Source organism: Alnus glutinosa, chromosome 7, assembly GCF_958979055.1.
Source record: "Alnus glutinosa chromosome 7, dhAlnGlut1.1, whole genome shotgun sequence".
NCBI classification, from domain to species: Eukaryota; Viridiplantae; Streptophyta; class Magnoliopsida; order Fagales; family Betulaceae; genus Alnus; species Alnus glutinosa.
In genome coordinates, this window is record NC_084892.1 from 22,971,044 (window position 1) to 22,993,324 (window position 22,281).

General features: G+C 36.8%; 4 protein-coding genes across 6 annotated transcripts; 1 reads left to right on the forward strand and 3 right to left on the reverse strand.

Moving 5' to 3' along the window:
- Positions 1-209: 209 nt before the first annotated feature.
- Positions 210-6,560, reverse strand: LOC133872283 (zinc finger CCCH domain-containing protein 11-like). Its single transcript, XM_062309762.1, is given in 9 exon segments — positions 210-746; positions 3,074-3,176; positions 3,308-3,438; positions 3,630-3,662; positions 3,664-3,819; positions 4,987-5,075; positions 5,220-5,360; positions 5,472-5,556; positions 6,192-6,560. Coding segments are annotated over 9 exon segments (1,074 nt in total). The 5' UTR covers positions 6,363-6,560; the 3' UTR covers positions 210-581.
- Positions 6,561-7,527: 967 nt separating this feature from the next.
- On the forward strand, positions 7,528-13,653 carry LOC133872788 (pentatricopeptide repeat-containing protein At5g02830, chloroplastic). Its single transcript, XM_062310393.1, has 12 exons — positions 7,528-8,116; positions 8,586-8,673; positions 8,923-9,127; positions 9,475-9,582; positions 10,097-10,261; positions 10,435-11,028; positions 11,279-11,344; positions 11,492-11,572; positions 11,908-12,005; positions 12,521-12,731; positions 12,962-13,025; positions 13,196-13,653. The coding sequence occupies exons 1-12, from the start codon at positions 7,582-7,584 to the stop codon at positions 13,510-13,512; spliced, it is 2,532 nt and encodes an 843-aa protein (XP_062166377.1). The 5' UTR covers positions 7,528-7,581; the 3' UTR covers positions 13,513-13,653.
- Positions 13,603-15,243, reverse strand: LOC133872789 (DNA topoisomerase 6 subunit A). The gene has a single exon (XM_062310394.1). The coding sequence runs from the start codon at positions 15,104-15,106 to the stop codon at positions 13,841-13,843; it is 1,266 nt and encodes a 421-aa protein (XP_062166378.1). The 5' UTR covers positions 15,107-15,243; the 3' UTR covers positions 13,603-13,840.
- Positions 15,244-17,444: 2,201 nt separating this feature from the next.
- On the reverse strand, positions 17,445-22,202 carry LOC133872188 (thioredoxin-like protein AAED1, chloroplastic). Of its 3 annotated transcripts, none has more exons than XM_062309629.1 (9): positions 21,955-22,202; positions 21,633-21,774; positions 21,495-21,540; positions 21,135-21,194; positions 20,720-20,756; positions 19,016-19,095; positions 18,787-18,878; positions 18,135-18,195; positions 17,445-17,740 (listed from the first exon to the last, which is right to left on the reverse strand). In XM_062309629.1, exons 1-9 carry the CDS (start codon positions 22,145-22,147, stop codon positions 17,681-17,683), a joined length of 771 nt encoding a protein of 256 aa, XP_062165613.1. In that variant the 5' UTR covers positions 22,148-22,202; the 3' UTR covers positions 17,445-17,680. The 3 variants fall into 3 exon arrangements, 2 of the variants coding, with proteins under 2 accessions (XP_062165613.1, XP_062165614.1); XR_009900990.1 differs by having other exon boundaries at positions 17,705-17,740; positions 18,135-18,217; XM_062309630.1 differs by lacking the exon at positions 18,135-18,195.
- Between the last annotated feature and the right edge of the window lie 79 nt (positions 22,203-22,281).

Consider the following 22,281-nt stretch of genomic DNA (forward strand, 5'->3'; position numbering starts at 1 on the left):
GAAGTAACTTTCTCTCCTTTGAACAACTTTCCTCATTACCAGCTGGAGCCTCAAAGACAACCATACAAACGACATGGAGGAGAAGAACTGCTTGTATGCTTCAATCGATTCTCAAGAAAATTATGAGTAACAATCATTTCCCATGGAAAGTTGAGGATGTTAGCCCTTTTAACTTATAAAAGACCTAGTACTCCAAAAGGTTCATAAACTAAAAACAGAAGGTTTGCTTGTATGCTTCAATTAATTCTCAAGAAAATTATAGAGTGACAATCACTTCCAACATCTCTTCCTAGTAATAAGTAGGGGGAAACATGAAATGAAACGAAATACAAACTGCAAAAAATGTCATATCTTCAAGCAAAGAAGTTTGCAGGAGTCCCAAAAGCAAACCTTATTAACTAAAAATTACAGGATATATAATTTTGATAATTATGGACTTGATAGCAAGGATACTGATTGTTCATAATATCTTGCCTTTAGTTTATAAACTCATTGAGGTTGCCAAAAATGAGGCTTTTCGTTTGTAGCAGGAGCATAACCTCAAAAAGAGCATGTGGAAGACTAGATTGTGACTCTCAGGATTAAGTATGAGTGCCTGGCTCCTGAATTTGGAGTGATGTCTTTGACAAGCTTGCTTCCAACTCATTTAATTCATCCATGTCCAGTTCATCACTGTCATCGTCTTCAGCAATATCACTGGCGTTTGTTGAGCTCCTTGGTCCATCTCCAGCAGAATTATCATTGACCTGAAGTTGCATCCAATTAAACAAGCAATGTTCATGTACAGCTAGTCCAATCCCCAAACAAAGAAGAATAACTGGGAAAATTATCAATCACTGTTCCAGTTCCCTGGCTGGAGTTCACTACCAATAAGATCAAAACATTTATTGTATCTTTCAACAGGGACATGAGAGCATTACTCTGAAATAACAAGTACAGCGGAAATAATACAATTTACTAAATTGTGCAGAGATCTTTTAATAGGTTAACCTTCAATTCTAGTACAGGGATTGTATTAAAAAATCATTAATGATATTGTGTGACATAGATTTGATGTAAGGAGGACATTCCTCTGAACTCAGGCCACATTGGCACCTGTATGCCAATACTTATATTTAGGCACATCATAATTTATCAGTGTATGTTTTTACTTTTTTCATTGGATAATGTAGGGGTTGTTTTTCAAAAGTATGGTTATAATAAACCATTCTTCACTCAGCAGAAGATAACACTCATTCTGAAAAATTGTAAGAATCAGAACATGCACATGGCATTGAACAGCATGTACTCGCTCACATCAGTCATGTCACTGTCCAACACAGGCAAGACTTCTTTGTTGCTCCAACAACAAGAACAGTTCATTGCTAAACAATCCTGAAAATGCAGACTCCGTTATGTGGATTCCACAGGTTTTCCTGGTGGATTTCAATTATTTCTCTGGTGGATTTTAGAACCTTTGGAGTTATTGTACATAACTCAATTTATCCCCCACCTTGCACTGCAACACAATTGGTATTTGAGCGAGAAGTTTTTTTTTTTTGGTAAGTACTGAGCGAGAAGTTTGCCTGGCTAGACGGCTAATTATGGAGCCAGAAGAAGATTTTCCATTGATGGTGCTTGTGGGAACTGAGTTTCAAGAATGGAGGTTGATAACCGAGGTCTCACTACCAATAGGGTACGCGCTGGTGAAGTTGCTCACGGCCTACCTGTTGATAAATCTATTTATCATCTAACCGTGCAGGTGAAGAACAATTCTGGTGAACAATTATTTTCTTCAAAAGATGAGCATTGCAATATTTCTTTGATAAGTAAGCACTGCAACATTTCTTGTGAAATTTTATTTTTTGATAAGTAACATTTCTTGTGAATTTTTTTTTAATGAAATGCGTTACTTATCAAAAAAGAAAAGAAAAAAAAAGGTAGTTGTTTCCAAGTTGGGAGGAATTTTTGGCGCAATATTTGGTTCAACAAATTTCAAAAATTACAAGAATTGAAATTCACCATTACTTGGAAAAAGATTTAGTGATACATGGCGATTCTAGCATGTTGCTTGGTTAGTGTCTAAAGTTGAGGAAGATTATTTGGGATCCAACTAGTAAGGTACGAGTTTTTACAAGGCTGTGTGGTTATATGTTGATTTTGGTTAGAAGACAGAAAAGGAAGAAAAGCATGGAAGGCGTTAATTGGCATTCCAATAGATCGAGAGAGATATGATAAAACTCGAGGACACGTTTTTGTAGAGTGGAGACGGATGTAGGAGAAAAGATCCAATTGTCATGAATTTCTTTATGTTTTGCTAGTTCTTTTAAAAGGTGCTTTTGTCATAATAAACCCATTAGGAATTGTTGTTCATTAGAAATTAGGAGTCTTCATTTATAAGAATTAGGATTTCCTGTCCCTTAAGGATTAGAAGTCCTTATTTAATTTGTATTGGGATTTCTAGTATTCTAAGGATTTGGATTTGTACCCCATATAAAGGCATGCTTTGGTGTTTGTTTTCATTGTTGCTCATTGAATGAAAATTCCTTTGAGATTTTCTCTATTTTCTTGGTGGATTCCAGTTTTTTTTTTTTTTTTTTTTTTTTTTTTTTTTTTTTTTATAATAATTATTATTATTATTTTTTATAGATTCTAGAACCTTTGGAGTTATCGCGTGTAATTCTCTATTGTTTTGTTGTTGAAATTGGTGACCATCAACTCGATATATATATATAATTCAATGCTCAAAGCACCACAATAGATCACCACCACAATAGAGAAAGATCACCAAAGTGCAAAAGCATAATTTTAATTTTGGTTTTCAAAATTGTAACTAACCTGTTGCATCTACACCATCGTAGAAGTGTATTTTATGCATGTTTACACGTACGAGCAGGGCTTGATAAAGCGATGGTAGTAGAAATTTATAAGCATCACATCAAAAGATTAGAAGCAGTGCTTTATAAAATGATAGTAGTAGAAATTTATAGGCATAGCATCAAAAGACAATACTTCATCCACCAGAGTAGCTTGCGAAGGCTGCAAGAGATCTAGGAGAAAGTAAAGGCTGAAAACTAACAAGTGAAAGCTTCACCTTTTGTTCAGCAACATCAGATCCTGACTCTCTTTGGTACTTCTCATATGCCTCGGCGTCATCCACAAACAAGCTAGAATCTGATAGGAACAGCTCACGTCCACTGAATGACTGAAATGAAGGGAAAAGTACAACATGTTCAGCAAAAAACATCAAGCATACTGACCACCTGCCATTTTGCCAGGTGGTATCTCTTCGAATTTAGAGAGGGGAGGTACATGAGGGAAGATATACCTCATACGGTCATTCTTAGCCCTCTCTGCCTGCTGTGCAGCCAAGCCTGCATGTCTTTCTGCTATCTTTTTCTTCTTCCATTGCATAAACAACTCAGGAGTCATAGGAGTTGAAGTTGTTAATTTTGCACGCTAAAGCCAAAAACAAATATTAAGTTAGATGATGTGATCGGAAATGATAGTCATGACAGAACCATAAAGGCAACTGATAATCTGTAAGGTTCAGGCCTCTCTTTTTTATGGCCAGAATAATATACTCAGACTAGAAATCCTACTGTTTCTATGGGGATGACATGGCTTGCTCCAGAAAATTATATAATCACCTGATTTTCAATCTCCTCCTCAATGGGTATCTTTTTCAGCCTCTTCCTCTAACAGAGCTTTCATCTGAGATTTCAAAACATATCCAGGAGGAAGAGCATGCCTGTAATGGCAGTCTTTACCACCGTTTGGGCAGACCCAAAACCAACCATATTGTTTCTTCTCCACTGCTTCCAAAAAGTATTTACAGACCTGGAGGAATGACCAGAAATAAAAGAACATTCAATTTGAGCTCTTTAGAGCAAGTGTGATGTGAAGAGTGTCATATGTTGTGCAGACAGCCCTTATATTAACTAAAAGATCGCCAAATCAGCTGAATGTATATCGCCAATCTCACTCAAATCATGGCCATGAATCCAGTTAATCTTAGATGACAATGGATTTGCTTGATACGCAAATCACAAGTGTTTCCCTCTACTTCCTTAAACTTTTTTCCTCAAGTTTGTGTCCCACGTACACCAAACTGATGGGAAACAAAGTTGCCAATAATGATCCCTACTCGTAGAACTGAGATGGGATCGTTTATAGTTAAATTTGGGATTTCCAATAATGATCCCCACTTGCAGAGACGCAATGAGATCATTTATACTTAATTTGGAAAGGCCTATCAGCATGCTTTTAAATCTTTCCGCAACTTGCTTGGAAAAAAAAAAAATCTTTTCCACAACTTTTTATCTATAATTTAACAATGGTTCTTTGATGTTTAAGATCTGATTTGTGAAAATGTCTCAATAGGATTCCTTTAAGGTTTGTCAGTTGATTTTAAACAGCTTCGTGTTTCCAAAATTTATTTATTCATTTTTCAAACAAAAATTACATTTCCAACCAGTTGCTCTTTTCATCTCATGGTATTGGCTAATTACTAGACATGAAGTAGAGAATCAAAAGAAATGTGTTTTGGTAGCTCAACGGAATCGACCCCCCCACCCCCAACCTCCCAAAAAAAAAAAAATGAATATCAATTTCCTTTTTTCTCAAAGGTAACCAAAGTATGACCAAATTTGTTTTGTGCTTAACAAGTGAGATACTATTATCATGACAAACAATATCAACCCTTCATTTCTAAAGGGTGCTATTATTTCTATAGTTGCCTCTTTCATTTCTGTGCGCTGAAGAATCCCAATGGATATGGGCATGCAAGAGCTATGGAAGCAACAAGAAAATATCTGGCAATAATATTTCCCAATCACCAATATTCCCCAGAGTTTCCTAGTTTTCCTAATACTATCAGTAGAAAAGCTCGACATCAAGCACCAAGACTCCAAGAACGGACAGAAAAATTGCGAAAATGTCCATCACTCAGATTCAACAAACAAATTAGTTTACACACCATACAAACAAATCATAGAGAAAACTTACAATATCAGTTGGCTTGTTCTGCTTATACTCAGTTTTCTTTAATTCAACAACCTTCTCCAAAGTCTCTTGATCCCAGTCCTCCATCGTTTCTTTGAAAAGACAGATATCACATGATAGCCAGACTGAATTAAAGAAATCAAAGCCCATAATTGCATTTGCATGGACACACTTTATTAAACTAAAGGTAGCAAAATCCACTGACACCTGAAGATGATAAGATTCCTATTCAATACCTTGGTCACGCTTATCGCTGTAAAGATCAATCTTTTCTCCCTTCCTCTGAACATTCAAATCATGTGAGAATTTGCATTTAAAACCTTTAGCACACTGACCCACTTTATAAAATTCACACAACATGGATTTGGGATCAACACCTGATCACATACCCGATTAGTACTTGATTGCATGCAAACCACAAAATGCGTATAACACAAACTTCATTTGTTGATGACATGCGGAAAAGAACCAAAGAGTAAGATGATTACCAAGTGGCACTTTGGGCTGACTGACAGCAATCTCGAACAAATCCTTCAGCTCCTTATCCTTGGCCTTCTCTTCCTCCTTCTTCTTCTGTTTAATTATACAAGTCTTGTCAGCAAAATTCCTTTTCAAATAAATTTATCATCTCTGTGCTTGCCTATCGAGAAATTACATTACTAACAAACAAATATTTTAACCATCTAAAAAGTGTATGCCTCAACTATTTGAATTATTAGTACTAGGCCTAGCCAAGTGGAATTTCTTTTTATAAAATGAAACTCTAAGATTCAGAAGCCTAATTTCTTTTCTTTGGTGAATGAATTGACAGCACCCGTCCATTTGCTTCCTAGGCAACAACTTACGACGAAAATGGAAACAACAATCTCTGTCAGTTATTCATTAGCTCTAAATCGCCGTAGATTATATAGGAGTTAAGCGGTGTTCTGTCTTGTCAAATCCTCAAAAAAAGAAACTAAATTTAACGCCATTTTCGTTTGATTATTTCTGCTTAAGTTGATCACCAACTTACGGAAAAAAATAAAATAGAAGTATAATTTTAGAAATTTTATATCTAAAAAAATCTGATCAATCATAAATCTCGAAACTTAACAGAGAGCTAAAGATGTGAGCTTCTTGTTTTTATAAAAATAAAACGCAGGGTAAATGGTATAATAAATCAATGAATTGAAGAAAAAAAAATTGAAGTTGAGAGATAAATATGGAACCTTAGCAGCGGTCTTGGCAGTATCAGGCTTGGGCTGCACGGTCTGCTTGAGGCTCTGGACATGCTTCTGGACGCTCTTGCTCTTGTTCTTGTTCTTGAGCCCGAAGGTCTTGTCCTCTACGATCTTCTGCTTCTTCGCCAAATCGGCCTTCAACAGCTGCTTCGGCGGCATCTCTTATCGGCATCAAAAACTTTCTTCTTCTTCTTCTTCTTCTTCTTCTTTGAAATTTACGAAACCAAAAGGCAAAATCAAAATGTAGCTGCGTTGGGAAATCGATCTCACAATTCACGTTTGGAGGAGATGTACGGCAGTGGATAGAGAGCCGGGACTGGGGAGCTAAATCCAAAGGTGAATTCCCGGTTGTGCCCTTGATGCTTGCGAACGTGGACAACATTGAACTGAAATAACCGGTTGAATATCATCCAATAGAGGGATTAACATATATTAAAAAATAACTTCAATCTTGCCTATATACATGTCCGTAAATAATATATTTTTTTTAATTTTTAAATGAGTAATGTTATTTAATAAATTGTTATACTATTGTTATATAATTGAAATGACATGACAGTAAAAATTAACATTTAAATTACAAAAAACTTGTAAAAAAATAAAAATTAATAACTAGTTTTTATTGCTACATTCTCTTATAAAACAAATCATATAACAGTATACTAAATAATATTTTTTTATGACAAAAACTTATAAAAAAAATTAAGAAAAAATACTTATATCCTTCTAAACTACCACTCAATTGTCAATGTCTCCAAAAAAAAAAAAACCTACTAACTGTGTCAGCGCCCTCCTTCAAACTATCAAAAAATGTCAATATTTTCTTAATACTAACAAAAAAAAATAAAAATGACCCTAAAATTATTTCAATAAAACATAAATGTTCTTATAAATTCGAAAAAAAAAAAACTAAAACTAAAACTAAAAAATAAAAATAAAAACTAAAAACTAAAATAAAATTTAAAAAAACCAAAGTTTAAAAAAAAAAAAGATTGAAAAGCCAGTTTTTGTTTTTTAATATTTTATTTATTTTTTTGTTATTTTTAATTTTTTTAATATTTTAGATTTTTTTAATAATTTTTTTAGGTTTTTTTTTTTAAAAAAAAAATTAATAATTTTATGAAAAATATTTTTTCATTAAGAGAGGCGTTGACATTTTTTAGTGCTTTAGAGAAAAACAGTAATACAATTGATAATTTAAATGAATGGTTGTTTGAGTGGGTAATTTTTTTAAAAAAATTAATGATTAATTTTTACTGTTAGCATTTCTCGTATGGAAGACGAACACAAGCCTTTCAAAACCAATCCCAAATGCAGCTTCCGAAACGCATATAAACCCCCATACGTACACAGCCACCCACCAAACGGCTGGCCAAGAATGAGAGAGTTCGTCATCCTTGGCTTCTCCTCCTCCATTGCTACTCCTTCCCACCACCGCCATCACCACCAACACCGCTCCACCAAGCCCTACAGATCCTCAATTCCCATTCCCACCAAACTATCTCCCTCCAAACCACCATTCCCAAGCCTTCTTCATTCTCCTTCTCCTCTCCGCTCCAGCCCCGACAGAATCCACCTCAACTACTATGCTCACCTCGCCTCCAAGCTCGCCGGGGACGGAAAGCTCGAAGATTTTGCGATGATTGTGGAGAGTGTGATTCTTTCGGGGGCAAATGCCGCCAAGTTTGGCGCTGCGTTGAGCGTGGAGCTTGTGGCGAAGGGGATTTTGACGGGTCTTCGAGAAGGGAAGGTTCGAACTGTGACTGAGGTTCTGAGGAAAGTCCAGAAGCTTCGGCTTGGGCCGTTGAAGCAGGCTGACCGGTCTACCATGGAGTTGCTGGGCGTAGAGTGCCACCGTATTGTGAAATGTGGGGAAGTCGAGGAAGTTGTTGACTTGATGGAGGTTCTTGCAGGTGATTTTCATGTTGAATATATCGGTTTGCGTTTAACTATCTCCAATTTGGTAGCGTCTTGTGTGATTGAAATTCATGTAGTTCAAGAAATTTTCAAATTATTAGATTAATGGTAATTTTTAATTTTTTTTTTTTTAAAAAAATTATACTACGTCTACATTTGTATATACTGGACTTATTGACTGCAGGACTCTTGGTTGTGTGTTTCAGTGTTTGTTAGTTTTGTATAGTTTGTATTAAGTTTTTGGAAAAAGGATCATTGGAAGTATTTAAATTTGATGTGTTGTAATGTGATCATTCTCGATTCAAAGAACTAAATTACTGCAATGTGAAGGGGCTTAATTAGCTGGGAAGGGGAAAAAAATTAAGAGTTTCTCATATTTTTATCATGGTTAGAAGATTTGGCGTGTTGACTTTTTGTCATAATTGGGATTTTGTGCATTGGATAACAGATGATTACTTGATTTAGGTTTTCGTTTCTCAATCAAAGAACTACTGAAGGCTTCTGACGTGATTAAAGTGTGCGTCGATAGACGTAACCCACGATTGGCAATAAGGTATGATTCACTTCTATTATGGATTGGTATTTTTAAGGTTCAAGTTTTCTCTATTATTTTATATGCATCAGTGAGACATCTTTCCAGATGAGTATTGTTAAAATGTGCTGTCTTTTAGAATGCAAGTTTTCCTTTGTAAATGGCACAGTTTTCTTGACTAGAGCTTCACTGGCTGTGGGTTCTCATTTAATGTATGTTCATTTGTTGTTACGTTAGTCACTACTTATGTGCCAGTATCATGTTTTGCAGGTATGCTTGTATTCTTCCACATGCGCAGATATTATTCTGTACCATTATACATGAATTTGGGAAGAAGGGGGACCTGGTGTCTGCTTTGACAGCATATGAAGCATCCAAGCAAAATTTGAGTACTCCCAACATGTATGTCTTCCGCACAATAATAGATGTTTGTGGTCTCTGTGGTGACTACATCAAATCTAGGTACATATATGAGGTACTTTCTCCGACCGCTTTATATATTGTTTAGTGTGTAACTTATTTCTGAATGCTTGTTTGGTTTGGGAAATTTAACCAATCTGAAGATTGTTTTGATTGGAAGCAGCATGTGCATCACTTAGTGTTATAACATGTAGGCTATGAAGTCTAAACTTGAGCACATTGCCAAAGTTGATTCAATCTGCAGAATCTAAGTAAAGTCTAGTTTACTTTCTTTCTTTCTTTTGGTGTTGAAGGTTCATAACAATCATGTTTTCATAATTCTTTTGGCATCTTTTTGGGACAATTAGAGATTTTATGCTGCCATGGAGTATTGGGCTTTCATTTACATGGGTTTTGCTGCAGGAGTTACTCAACCAAAAGATCACCCCGAATATTTATGTTTTCAACAGTCTCATGAACGTGAACGCCCATGATTTGAGCTACATATTGCATGTATACAAGAATATGCAGGTAATTCTCTCTCTCTCTCTCTCTCTCTCTCTCTCTCTCTCTCTCTCTCTCTCTCTCTCTCTCTCTCTCTCTCTCTCTCTCTCTCTCTCTCTCTCTCTCTCCACACAAACATGAAGTTTGTACCTTTGGTGTGTTCTGTTGACAATTCATTTTTTGGATTTTCCATGTATAATCGTATTTGACCACCAATCAGAGTGAATAATCTCTGCCATGCTTAATTAGAGACACATAATAATGGAGCTTCTAATGGTTAGCATGCTTACTGTGCTGCATCCCTTGCCTTTTTCCTTCTTCCTGTCTTATTTTTAGAAAATTGATCGGATGCATTAAGTTTTGAGTTCATAGCGTTGCTATAATTTTCCTTTTTCGATAAAACAATAAGAAACGATGCATTGATTTGTTAGCCAGTATAATTAATACTTTCTATTGCTTTTTATATTTTTAATTTTGCTTGTTTATTCAGCTCAGCAAAAAACAGTACAAACTCATAAACCTTTATTTTCTATATATTCAGAATCTTGGTGTCAAGGCGGAAATGGCATCTTACAATATCCTTTTGAAGGCATGCTGTCTTGCTGGCAGAGTTGATTTGGCCCAAGACATTTATAGGGAAGTACAGCATTTGGAATCGTCGGGAATGTTGAAATTGGATGTTTTCACTTACAGCACCATTGTAAAGGTAACTCACTGTATACGGAACATTAACCTCAATACCTCCATCCTCATGATTTCATTGCTTTTGTATAGACTGTAGGTTTTCTTTTTCATTTTTCTGGGGGAAGTGGAATATGGTTATTTGAGACTCTTGCACAAACTTTTTGACATCTTCTTGGTCCATGTATCAATTTCCAGGTCTTTGCGGATGCAAAATTGTGGCAAATGGCACTGCGCATCAAAGACGATATGCTGTCAGCTGGTGTGACTCCCAACACTGTTGCATGGTCATCATTGATCAATGCCTGTGCCAATGCGGGTCTTGTAGAGCATTCAATTCAGTTGTTTGAAGAAATGCTGCAGGCTGGCTGTGAACCCAACACACAGTGTTGCAACATCCTTTTACATGCTTGTGTTGAGGCTTGCCAGTATGACAGGGCCTTCCGGCTTTTCCAGTCCTGGAAGGAAAATAGAGTCATGGAGACTACTGATGGAGATTGTAGTAAGAATATATATAGCAATTTAACTGCAGAGAATGCGGACGAAGAGTGCAGTACTAGCATGGCAAATTGTGTATCTAATTCACATCACTTAAACTTTACTAAGAAGTTTCCCTTTACACCCACAACAACCACATATAATATTCTGATGAAGGCGTGTGGTTCTGATTACTACCATGCAAGAGCTTTGATGGATGAGATGAAAACAGTGGCTCTTTCCCCTAATCATATAAGCTGGTCAATTTTGATTGATATATGTGGAGGCTTAAGGAATGTAGAAGGTGCCATACAGGTAGTGTACAAATTAATCTTGATCTACTTCATCTTTGCTGTTCCTTTCTGCATATTTTCATAGTGTGCTTAATTAGCTGATTCTCTTACACTAGAATAAACTAGAATTATTCTTGATGCTGGTGAGAACTGGAGTGAAGATACCAATAAAGAAAAAACCTTAACCCTTTACTTGTAATTTTTTGGTCTTCATTCATGTCCTTTTCATTAGGATCTAAGTTCTCTGATAACTACTGTTTCTTTCAGTGCAGATTTTGAGAAACATGTTTGGTGCTGGAATTCAACCAGACGTTATTACATATACAACAGCCATCAAGGTTACATCTTTCTTCTTACACTAGTTTGGCTGTTGTAAAATTGTTGTCTTGTCATGACCACTTAATAAGATGCTTTTTTATTATTATTATTATTATCTCAAATCTGTTGTACCTGGATCTTTCTGCATTGTGCCCTTTGGTTTACAGGTTTGTGTGGAAAGTGAAAATTTGAAGGTAGCATTTTCATTATTTGAGGAAATGAAAAAGTATCAGATACGTCCAAATTTGGTAAGTGCTTAGAGTTAATATGCTTCTGTTCTTTATGCATGTGTGAATTTTACGATGTACTGTTGCAAAGCAGTTGAGGGAAGATCCTTGTCGCTTGCCCTCTAGAAGAGGCTGCTATAAGATGTTGACCTGACAAAAGGATTTTCTGTTTTCTGAATATGATTCTGCATGGTATTGTAATGAAATTGTAATCAAAATGATTGCAGTTTCATATTGCACGCTAAATACAGTTTAGCGTATAATCGTTGCGAATGGCATTCTAAAAACTGTGACAAGGATGAAGAAAAGCATTAGCAGTTCACCATATATAACTCGTTTAAATTGTTTCTTTTCAGGTGACTTATAATACGCTTCTAAGGGCCCGCACCAGATACGGTTCCTTACATGAAGTACAACAATGCTTGTCTATATATCAAGATATGCGTAAAGCAGGGTATGTTACTATAAAGTGATTGTATAAATCTTTCTTGCATTCTTATTACCTGTTTCCAGATAACTATGAATATGTTCTGCTATCCTTTATTTACCAATTAATTATATTGCTTTATTAAGTACTCTCAAGTGTTATGGAATATCAGTTCTGATGCATGTATTTCCCACAAAAATTTGTTCAACTAGCTTGGTGGGGTGGTGGAAAATTTTCCCGCAAAAATGTGTTTAACTATGTTATCAATAAGATTATATTCTACATATTTCCATTAATTTTGTCTTTGCTAAACCTAATTTTTATTCATATATACATGCACAGCCACATACAAGTAATGTTCGTACATATTCTAAAAAGCACTTGTATCCAAGGTCATGGAGAGACTAGAGAATAATCAGAGTTTCTTGGCATTGCCTGTTGTGATTAGGGGAACGATAAGCAACATCCTTCTCATTTGTGATAGATAATTAGATATTAGTTGAATACACTCTTCCTTCTGTTAATCGAGCATGTTAATGTAGGTACAAATCCAATGATTATTATCTCGAGGCGCTCATAGAGGAATGGTGTGAAGGAGTAATACAAGACAACAATCAGAACCAAGGAGAGTGCAGTTCCTGCAACAGGACCAACTTAGGGAGACCTGAAAGTCTACTTCTAGAAAAAATTGCGACACACTTGCAAAAGAGTAATGCTGAAAGACTATCCATTGACCTTCAGGGGCTTACAAAGGTATGGTTACTGTCATCCAGTCGCTCATATTTTTGGCGAAGTTACTTTTGATATTGGGTTTAAGCCTCAATTGTGTTTTACTGGTTATAAGGAGAGGATAACTAGTTTGATACTTGCTTGCCTTGATTGCAGTTCAAATTTAATTACCAATGTTTTTACTCTTTCAGAATTTTTCGTCTCTGCCTTCTCATGCTATTTCTCATCAACTTTTTGCAATATGTGTCCAACAGGTTGAAGCTCGGATTGTTGTTCTTGCAGTTCTGCGAATGATCAAGGAGAACTACCATACTCATGGTATGAAAGAATCTCTTTCCATGACATCTGCAGGAAACTGTCTTGCACAGTCCATTTAAGTTAATTCACATAATTTTTAAAATTGAGATAAAGGAGTTAATTGAATCTAAATCCCAACTTAAATGCATACATATTTAACAGGCTGATGTTTGAATGATTCATGGTTGCAGGATATTCAGTAAAAGACGATATCTTGATCGTTTTAGGAATCGGGAAAGTATTAGATCCAAATCCAGGAAAACACAATTTAGAGGTGAAAAATGCAATGATTAAGCTTCTGCAAGATGAATTGGGCCTTGAGGTTCTTTCAGCCGGAACTAGAAATGCACTTCATGAAAAGACGAATATGGAATGCCCTCTTGAATCGGTTTTAAACTTAGAGTTGGATTCTTCCACTAGAAGACCTGCGGTTGTACAGAGGTTAAAGGTCACAAGGAAATCATTGCATCATTGGTTGCAGAGAAGAGTAGGAGCCATCAGAATATGACTATTTTTGTATCGGAAACCACTTTAGGAGTTTGTACATGATATCAGATGTGCTATCAGAATATGTCAATTGTAAGTAGCACAATAATAATTAAATGTAAATTTTTCCCAAATTATTATATAAGACAACCCTTCTTGCTCATTTGGTCCTTTTGCTTCTTGTGATGTTGAAACCAATACAAGGGCCAAAAACCGAAAGGATACATCTGGGAAATTTCAGCATGACTGCACAAAAATTTCCCAGTACTCGTTCTGAAAGTAAAGCAAACAAAGAGATACACCAAGGAATTACAGTGACAGAATCTCTCCCTGACCCAAAACCACGCCACTCACAGCCAATCCCTCTGCTGCAGCTTCAGCGGCAAATACACCTCAGACAAGTACTGAAACCCAAACGTGCTCAAAGCCTGTATCTCAGCCTTCTGCTTCGTCTTCACCATGAGAGTCAGCTCCTCAACCCAGCCGGGATTCTTCTTCACAAAATCCTCCTCCAACAAATCCTTGCCGGTCTTAATATCCTGCTCCGTCATCGGCAACCGACACTGCTCTGGTATTTTATACTTGTCCAAATCGCTCGGCCGAATCCCCAACCACTTGATATCCGGGGTCGTCAAATTCGCACTGTCATACGACATGTTCTTCGACCCGCATCCGTAGACCGACAAAATCTTCAGCCCGTAGGGATCGCTATCCACAAGCGCAAGCACCGGAAGCTTCAGCTCCATCTTCATCTTCCTCAAGAACAACCTCGTGGCCACATCGGGCTGCCCCTTGGCCGTCACGATTATACACGGGAATCGATTGTAGAACCGGTCCTCGGCCAATCGCATATACGCCGCGTCCTTCTCAACCAACAGTATGAACAACGCGTCGCTCTGCATATCCCCGACCCTGTCAATGTTGGGCGGAATGGCCTTTCCGCCCATACCCATCTTCGTGCAATCGATCATATCGCCGTTATCGCTGAAAATGAGGCGACCCACGACAACGCCTTTCTCTGCGGCGATGACGTTGAGGCTGGAGCGGGTGCAGCCGAGTATGCACGATACGTCGTCGAGGACGGTGTCCGACTGAGTCTGGTCCTGGAAGAGCTTGACGTCAGTGTAGAAGAGGTCACGCTTGGTGACGTGGATGTTCTTGGCGCAGAGCTGATGGATGAGCTGGAGGATGCGGGTGGTGATGGTGGACTTGCGGACGGTGGAGATGTTAGCGTAGGGGCGGAGGGAAGTCTTATCTTTTAGCACGATGCGGTCGAGCTCCGGCACGTAGAGCTGGTTGGCCGCGGAGCGTGACGGCACGTCGAAGGAGAACCCGTGGCCGCCGAGGATGGAGTGCGCGATCTTCAGAATCAGGGACTCGATGGCCGACTCGACGGAGGGGAGGGATAGCTCGTTCACCTCGCGGCACGTGGAGGCGAGGGAGAGGTCCGCTAGGGTTAGGGTTTTGGAGGTAGATGCGGAGGAGGAGGCATTGGAGAGGTCTCGGAGCGATTCGAGGATGACGGAGTCAGGTTTGAGCCGGTTCTTGAAGGGAAGCCGGGTTTCTTCGTCGGAGCTCGGGTCGAGTCGCCGCCGTTTCTTCTTCTTGTCGTCCATTTGAGGGGAGAGAGAGAGAGAGAGAGAGAGGGAGTCTGAGAAATGGGGATCGGTTGAAGAGTGGAAAGGCGGGAAATTGAGAGGGAAAGCCTTTGGGGGGTGATCTATCTCTAGGGCTAGGTGAGGCTGTGAGGGGTCGTCTTTATACGACGGCGTATTTCTTTGTTATACTTATACGACTCTGTACCTCAGGTTCCAAGGTCTTTCTGTCCGATTTCTAAAAGAAAATAACAATCAAAAAATAACTATTTTCTTTGGTGGTGGTTGAGCGATGGTTTGATAGTGGCTCAACGGTGGTCCAGTGGAGGCCTGTCGGTGTTCGGGCGGTGGCCTAGTAGAGGTCTAGCAATGAGAGAATGAAAGGTTCAAACTCAAAAAATGATTTATAAATTTGAAAAATGAAAACATTTTAAAGAAATTAAAGAAGTTTTTTTTTTCTGTCAAACCGGAAATATATAAAATATTTTTCAAAAATCATTTTAGAAAAAAAAAAAAACACAAAACCTTAATTATTATTTTTTACTAAGGCTTATAGACTTTCTGACCGAAAAGAAAACAAGACAAGCTACATGAAAATAATAAATAGACTCCAAACAACAACTAGAAGGGGGGTTAAATAGGTTTATGACAATATAATTCAGAAATTTAATCAACCACAAACAAACAATTATCAAAATATGAAAAGCAATTAACACAGATATTTGGTAACGAAGTAGGAACTCTTTGAACTCAAAGAGAAAAACCACTTCGGGGTAGCCAACTCAATAAATCAATCCAATAACGAATAATACACGAATTACAAGATGTTAATTCTCACGAAACATTTGTAGTCATCACACTCTTGAATTACAAGTGACCCATTTATCTGCTTCTCTCCCAGAGCCTTTGGAGGAGTTATTCTTCTTAATCTCCTTAACCGGAGCTCCAGTTGGCTTCAATTATTCAAGGTTAATGTTTAAACAATAACCAAAAGTCTAAAAGAGATTTAACATTAATAGTCCAGGTCTAAAATCATCTCTTAGTACACTGAATTATAGAGTAAAATCCTTAATAAATTTGTGTTTGAAAATCCCTTTAAATAAATATTTGAAGAAAACCAGTTCGAATTGGAATAGGATTTCAAAAAAACTTGCCTAGATTTTCGGTCCTATATTACAGAGCGATTTTGGTATAGTAAACATCCGAATTATGGAAAACCTACTTTAGAGATATTTGTTGCCTTTTATGTTGGCTTTCCAACACCGCTAATTTCACCACAATTCAATACTTGAGCCAAAAGTTATGGTTAAAATACGGAGATGTGCTCAATATGGAATTGACAAATCTGATTTAAACTCTACTTAATGAAATTCCAATTTGCTTATTTCCTTAATTGATTAAAATTTACCACATCTTCTAGGTTTTCCAATTTTGAATTGGATTCAGTATTGGATAAAATTCTTCACCGACTTGATCAGTAGACTAAAACTTACAACCAAATAAGTTTTGACACCGAATACGCTAACACTAAAAACCTAACACTACATTTTGAAGCCCCGCAACCTTTGAGTAAACCCATACAAGCATTGGAGCAAGGGGAAAGTCTAAACATCATTCTCTCATTCAACTTTTTTAAAAATTAATTATTGAATCTATAAGACCCACATTAAATAATGTGTAAATCCTATAAAACCAATTGATTTTAAAAAAGTTAGATAATAGAGAATAGTTGAAGGACAAGTAGCAGTTCGATCTCTTGGAGCAAGCCCCATATAAACTGTTGTTTATTGATTTACTTGTGTTTGCTTTTGGGGGAATAATTTGTGGGGGCGAGACCCGTCAGCACACTCTTTGAATTAAAAACATTGATTTTAATAAAAAAGTTGTTTATGATGTGACAAAAGAGACAATTTTTTATTGAAAAGATATTGCTGGAGGACAGTTTCGCGTCCCCATGTATCATATCTCTTGGTTTTATGATTTATAGTCATTACTACGAAGCTTTTGGAGATTTAGCCCCGTGTACTTAAATTACTTGTAAGCATTTGACAATAATTTATATTTTTTTGGTTGGGTTTTGATATCTTGGACATATATAATCTTGTGGCAAATATGTCAACATGGCTTTGACACCATGCGCACAACGTGTCACACATGATAGGCGGATAAATATTAATTTTGATGATAAAGTAACAGAGAGATCTATTTGAAACCTGAGCAAAACTTTTAAAACTTGATTATTTAAATTGAAAATTCAAAGGCTAAATCGAAATCAAACCAAAACGTAGGAGCTAAATATGATTTTTCCCTTTCTAAAATTCGGGCACATTGCCCAATTGATGATTGCTGGCTAGACACCTCCGAAAATGACGCATTTTTTTATCAGTGTAATATAATGCCGAGTTGGCAGTAATATATTTACAGTAATATCATTTGGCCAGCTCCTTTGATGGGCTTCCAATACATGGCATATACATCAAGTCACTGGTGAAGGTAGGAAGTACCCAGAACAGAGCAGGCCAGGGAATGTCGTAAGTATGCAAATACAAAGTGAAAGTGATAGATGGAGAAGAGAAAGGATGCATCATTTCTTCTTCATGAGCAACATGCTTTCAAAATATCTTCAATATCAGGATCATCCCCAGCTTCTTTGTCCTACTCGAATGAACAAATTCAAAATTATGTCAGAATACTAGAAAGAAGTCCCCAGCACAGGAACTCACAACTTACATAAATCTCAAGTGGAGTCTTTAGACACTTCAATCTTAATGCCATAAGGAAAAGGTATTTAGATAAGCTTCAAGAAATTGTTGAAAAATATGTTGATTTGTCTGTGCTTTAGAACAATTTCCAAACATCAGCTAAAATGATATGCAGGTCAACATCCTCACTGTGTGTCATTGATCAGTAACAAATGTGTGTCGTCGCATGATTACTCTAATCGGTTGGAGCTTCAATTTTAAGGCCACTGTTATATTTGATGGTCAACATAGTTCTGGCCATAAGGACAGAAGAAAAAGGAACATGTTAGGATGGGGTTCTTGATTACCTTGTGAACGTATGAGATGTTACTTTTGCCAGGACCTGCAACTATAATTCCACCTTGCTGCCTGAGGATGGACAAACTTCCGTCTGTTAAAAATATTGTGAGGATGAAAACATATTTTGCATGTTTTGCCACGATTGTCAATACAGCACACAACTCACATATGACAAGTTTAGCTTAAAATAGATAAGGTTCATTAAATCAATCTGACACATATTGGAGGTAGGCCTTATAATCTTTACATTTCTATGCAATTGTATTTTTTTTTTCTTTCTTTACCCAATGAAATGGAGTAAGTTGTTGCCAGATTTCTGTGGTTAGTTCCTCAGGATCTTGTTATTTGTTGATGCCACTCAAGTGATTTAGTAGACTACAAATATTTGTAATGGATGCAATAATATTATTCACTCAGGAAGGAAAAAAAAAAAAAGAGAACAGAAAAAGGAAAAAACCAGTAAGCTTTGTGTTTATTGTTTTATCACTACCAAGATTCTGTTCATAATTTCTAGTCGTTTTGGATCAACAATTCTGCATTATGATAACATTTCCGAAGAGTTCAAAATTTAACTTCTCTTTCACAAGTTGAGAACTTGTGAATTGTGAACGTCAGCACTAAGATATGTACTTGGTATTTGTAACAAGATGGTTCACATACCAGCCACCTCTATTCACGGTGTCCCTTTCAAATGAGAGCTTCCAGTCTTGTCGATAACCTTCCATGTATAACTGTATTATCTTGAGACCTGCCTAGAGTGTCATGGAAGGAACTAAACTGAGAATTCCTACATGCAGTCGCAAAACGCCAAATTTTCACAAACACCCCATCTAAGCCACTAGTAAATTATATGCATGACAGCATTAATGAAGAATGGATTTTCACGTACTTTAGGAGTGAATGTAGTTGAAACCCCAGAAACAAATTTTAAAGCCTCATATGATGAGTGGCTAGGATCAGCATAAACTTCTGAAACAAATAACAAGGTTTTGTTAGTAGGCTGCAATAAGAATAAACACACACACGCCTTTGGCTGTAGCCTGTAGGACGGCATAGACTATATAGTCTGCAATTTGAAGACTTTCTTTCACTCTTTACACCTCTTTTTGATGAAGAATAATATTTTTTCACAAATCACACTGATTTGCAACCAACAACACCATCATTGCTACCATCACCACCCATTCTTCATCCTCCTCCTCCTCATCAACATGACTTTATCGTCATGATTACTATCATTAGCAACAGAAATAATGGTGACATATCCAGTACAGGCCCCTATATTATAATGTAATTGAAAGTTCAAAAATAAAAGATTAAACATGGAACACAAAGCACACATGTAAACAGCCCAGTGACACCATTCACTAGATGTTCTTCCTGATGTATTAGTTTGGAAAAGCAATAAACTAGATGAACTAAACCACCAAATTTAGCATATCATTTACACAAGTGGAAGATATTGGTAAGGGAGGAGAAGATTTGGCGTAAATCAGTAACCTTTATGGACATAAACTCTACTTAGATGAAAAAGGGATATGTGATGCCCAATCACCAGATTGCATATTGCATTTCCATTAGCCTATTCCATGTGGATGATCAGCTCAGAAATGGTAACTTCAACCTCAATGTCCCCCCTCAGGGCCGGCTTATTGCCAAGGTGAATTAGGCGGTCCCCGGCTACCCAAGGCCCCTCATGAAATGAGGCCCTAAATAGCAATAGAATAATTAAGTTTAATTTTATACAAAAACTTTAATGCCCCAATTATGATAAAGAGTTAGTCAATGCTCTTTAATTAAGGCCTCAATTATGGTAAAAAAATAATTACAAAGAATTGAATACCAAGATGTTGACTTTAGAGGGAAAGGAAGAAAAAAAATGAAAAGTCAGATCAATGGCACTTGGGTGTGTTTGTTTTGAATATTATTCTGAATAATATTCTACTTTTTTAAAAAATAAATCGTATTTTATTCAACTTTTTTAAATTTTTTCAAATTTTATCTCATAAAGTCAAACTTCGTAATTCGCGCAGTAAATTCGAATAATATTCGGATTCAACACTCAAACGGACCATTAAAGGCTTAAAGCAATAACTAAACTGGTAATTTCGCATGAACTTAAAACCAAATTGTTGGCTTAAGTTTATTTATTAAAATATTGTTTTGAATAAAGTAAATTTCGTTTTGTGCAAATTAAATTCTACATAAAAAGAATTATATGTAACTCAACACAAAATATGTCAACTGTTGAAACTAAATGTTTTGCAGCAAAGATGAATTCTATATGTCGTTTGGAAAAAATTAAGCGCAAAAAGAGAGAAGAATGGTTTTTAAATAAAACAATATAAACTAAAAATTAACATTAATATTATCTAATTAATATTTATATATAAAAAAGGTCCCACTTAAATTTGTTGTCTTAGACCTCAAAACCTAAAAAACCGGCCCCCCAACCCAAAATAAAAAATAAAATGAGGCAAAAAAAAGGTTTCAGGTCTCCATTTTACTCCATTGGCAGTAAAATCACAGTAAAAATTTAAACCACTGCTGACATATTATGATTCACATAGCCTACAAATTCTTCAGAACATACCTCCTTTGAACTTTGTTTGCTCAGTAAATGCCCTAGCCTGCATAAAATTACTGCTAATGTTTACGACAAAGATTTAGGCTATATACATGACAAAAGCTTTAGTAAAATATGACAAAAATTGATTTCAGTGAAGCAACACAAGGTGAGTCACATATTAGACGATATTAGGTTACAATCAGTGCAACGAATATAAACCAAAAAGAGTAACATTGAAGAATGTCATTCGGTACTTTTGTCCAGCCAAAACCCAAATTTGATGGAAAATTAATTCATGAAACTTCACTAGACATTCAAACATATTCTGCAATTACCCCTATTCCGCATGAGCATGCTATCATTGCATACTTAAGTCATCTATTAAGCTAATAATTTTAAGTAAGTATCAACAGTTCAATATGCCCTTTCAGGGATATACCTGATCAATGCTACCAGGTCCAATTAAAACCAGTGCCACACCAGATTTATCCATTATATCCTGTCACCATAGCACTTACGTCAGAACCATTTTAACAGAACATGAATGCAAGAGGAATCATTTCCCATATATCATCTTCTTCAGAAACGTTCAGTGAATTAATTTGCAGTTAGTTGTAATACAAAGCAAAATTTCATACACAAAGATCCAACAATTTCTAATCAGAATTGACCTGTCCATTTAATCTCAGCTTATCAACAATCTATGTGAACTCCTTTGTTGTTAACATGATTGATACCCCAATATCAACTAAATCTAAAGCATGCCAGTGCCCCTCTTTATCCCTTCCACATAGTTTACCTGCTTGGAGGCAAGATAATCAGCTCGTTTGCGGCAAAGGACACATCTGTGAAAACAAAGACAAGCAATCTAAGCAAAAGAACGATTTGCTACATAAAATCCAATCGCCTCAACCAGCTATTTTCTATAGAAACTCACCCGAAATGGCGAGCGAATGCGACAACAGACCTCCTATCCTTCCACAAATCAGAAATCGGAATCGCGTTTCCATTCAAGTCCAATACTTTCACTGTGTCCAGCAAACTTGTGGTATCTTCACTCACCGCCGAAGTCTCAATCCCTGTTCACATCCGCACATTCAAAATACTTCATCAGCTCCAAACTACCATACAGAACTACGTTTGGTTGCCGAGAAAATGAAGATGGTTGAAAAAAGAGAAATTAAAGTTTTCCCGGAAAATTCGTTAATCAGAATTTTCATTATCCAAGAAAGAAAAAAAAAAGATTAAAAAATAAGTACCGGAAGAGCCGGAAATTGCAGATGGTACGATTACGTGGCTTTGCCGTGGTGAGAGACTGGCTGTTTTCTTAGAGTGTTTGGGACTGCGAGAGAGGCTGAGAGCGCGATTAGGGAGCACACGTGTCGAATATGGATTGGTGATTCTGTTGGAGCGGATATTATTGGTTGAGAGAGTAGACAGAGAAGTCGCCATGGATGTTCCAGAAGCAGAAACTCTGGCGGGGATTTGCGACCCTGAGACCGTTGGTTGTAATTGTGGGAAGTGGAGCTACACGTGGCAAGAAGTTAAATCAAAATGACGAACAGGCCCCTCAATCGGACGGCCAT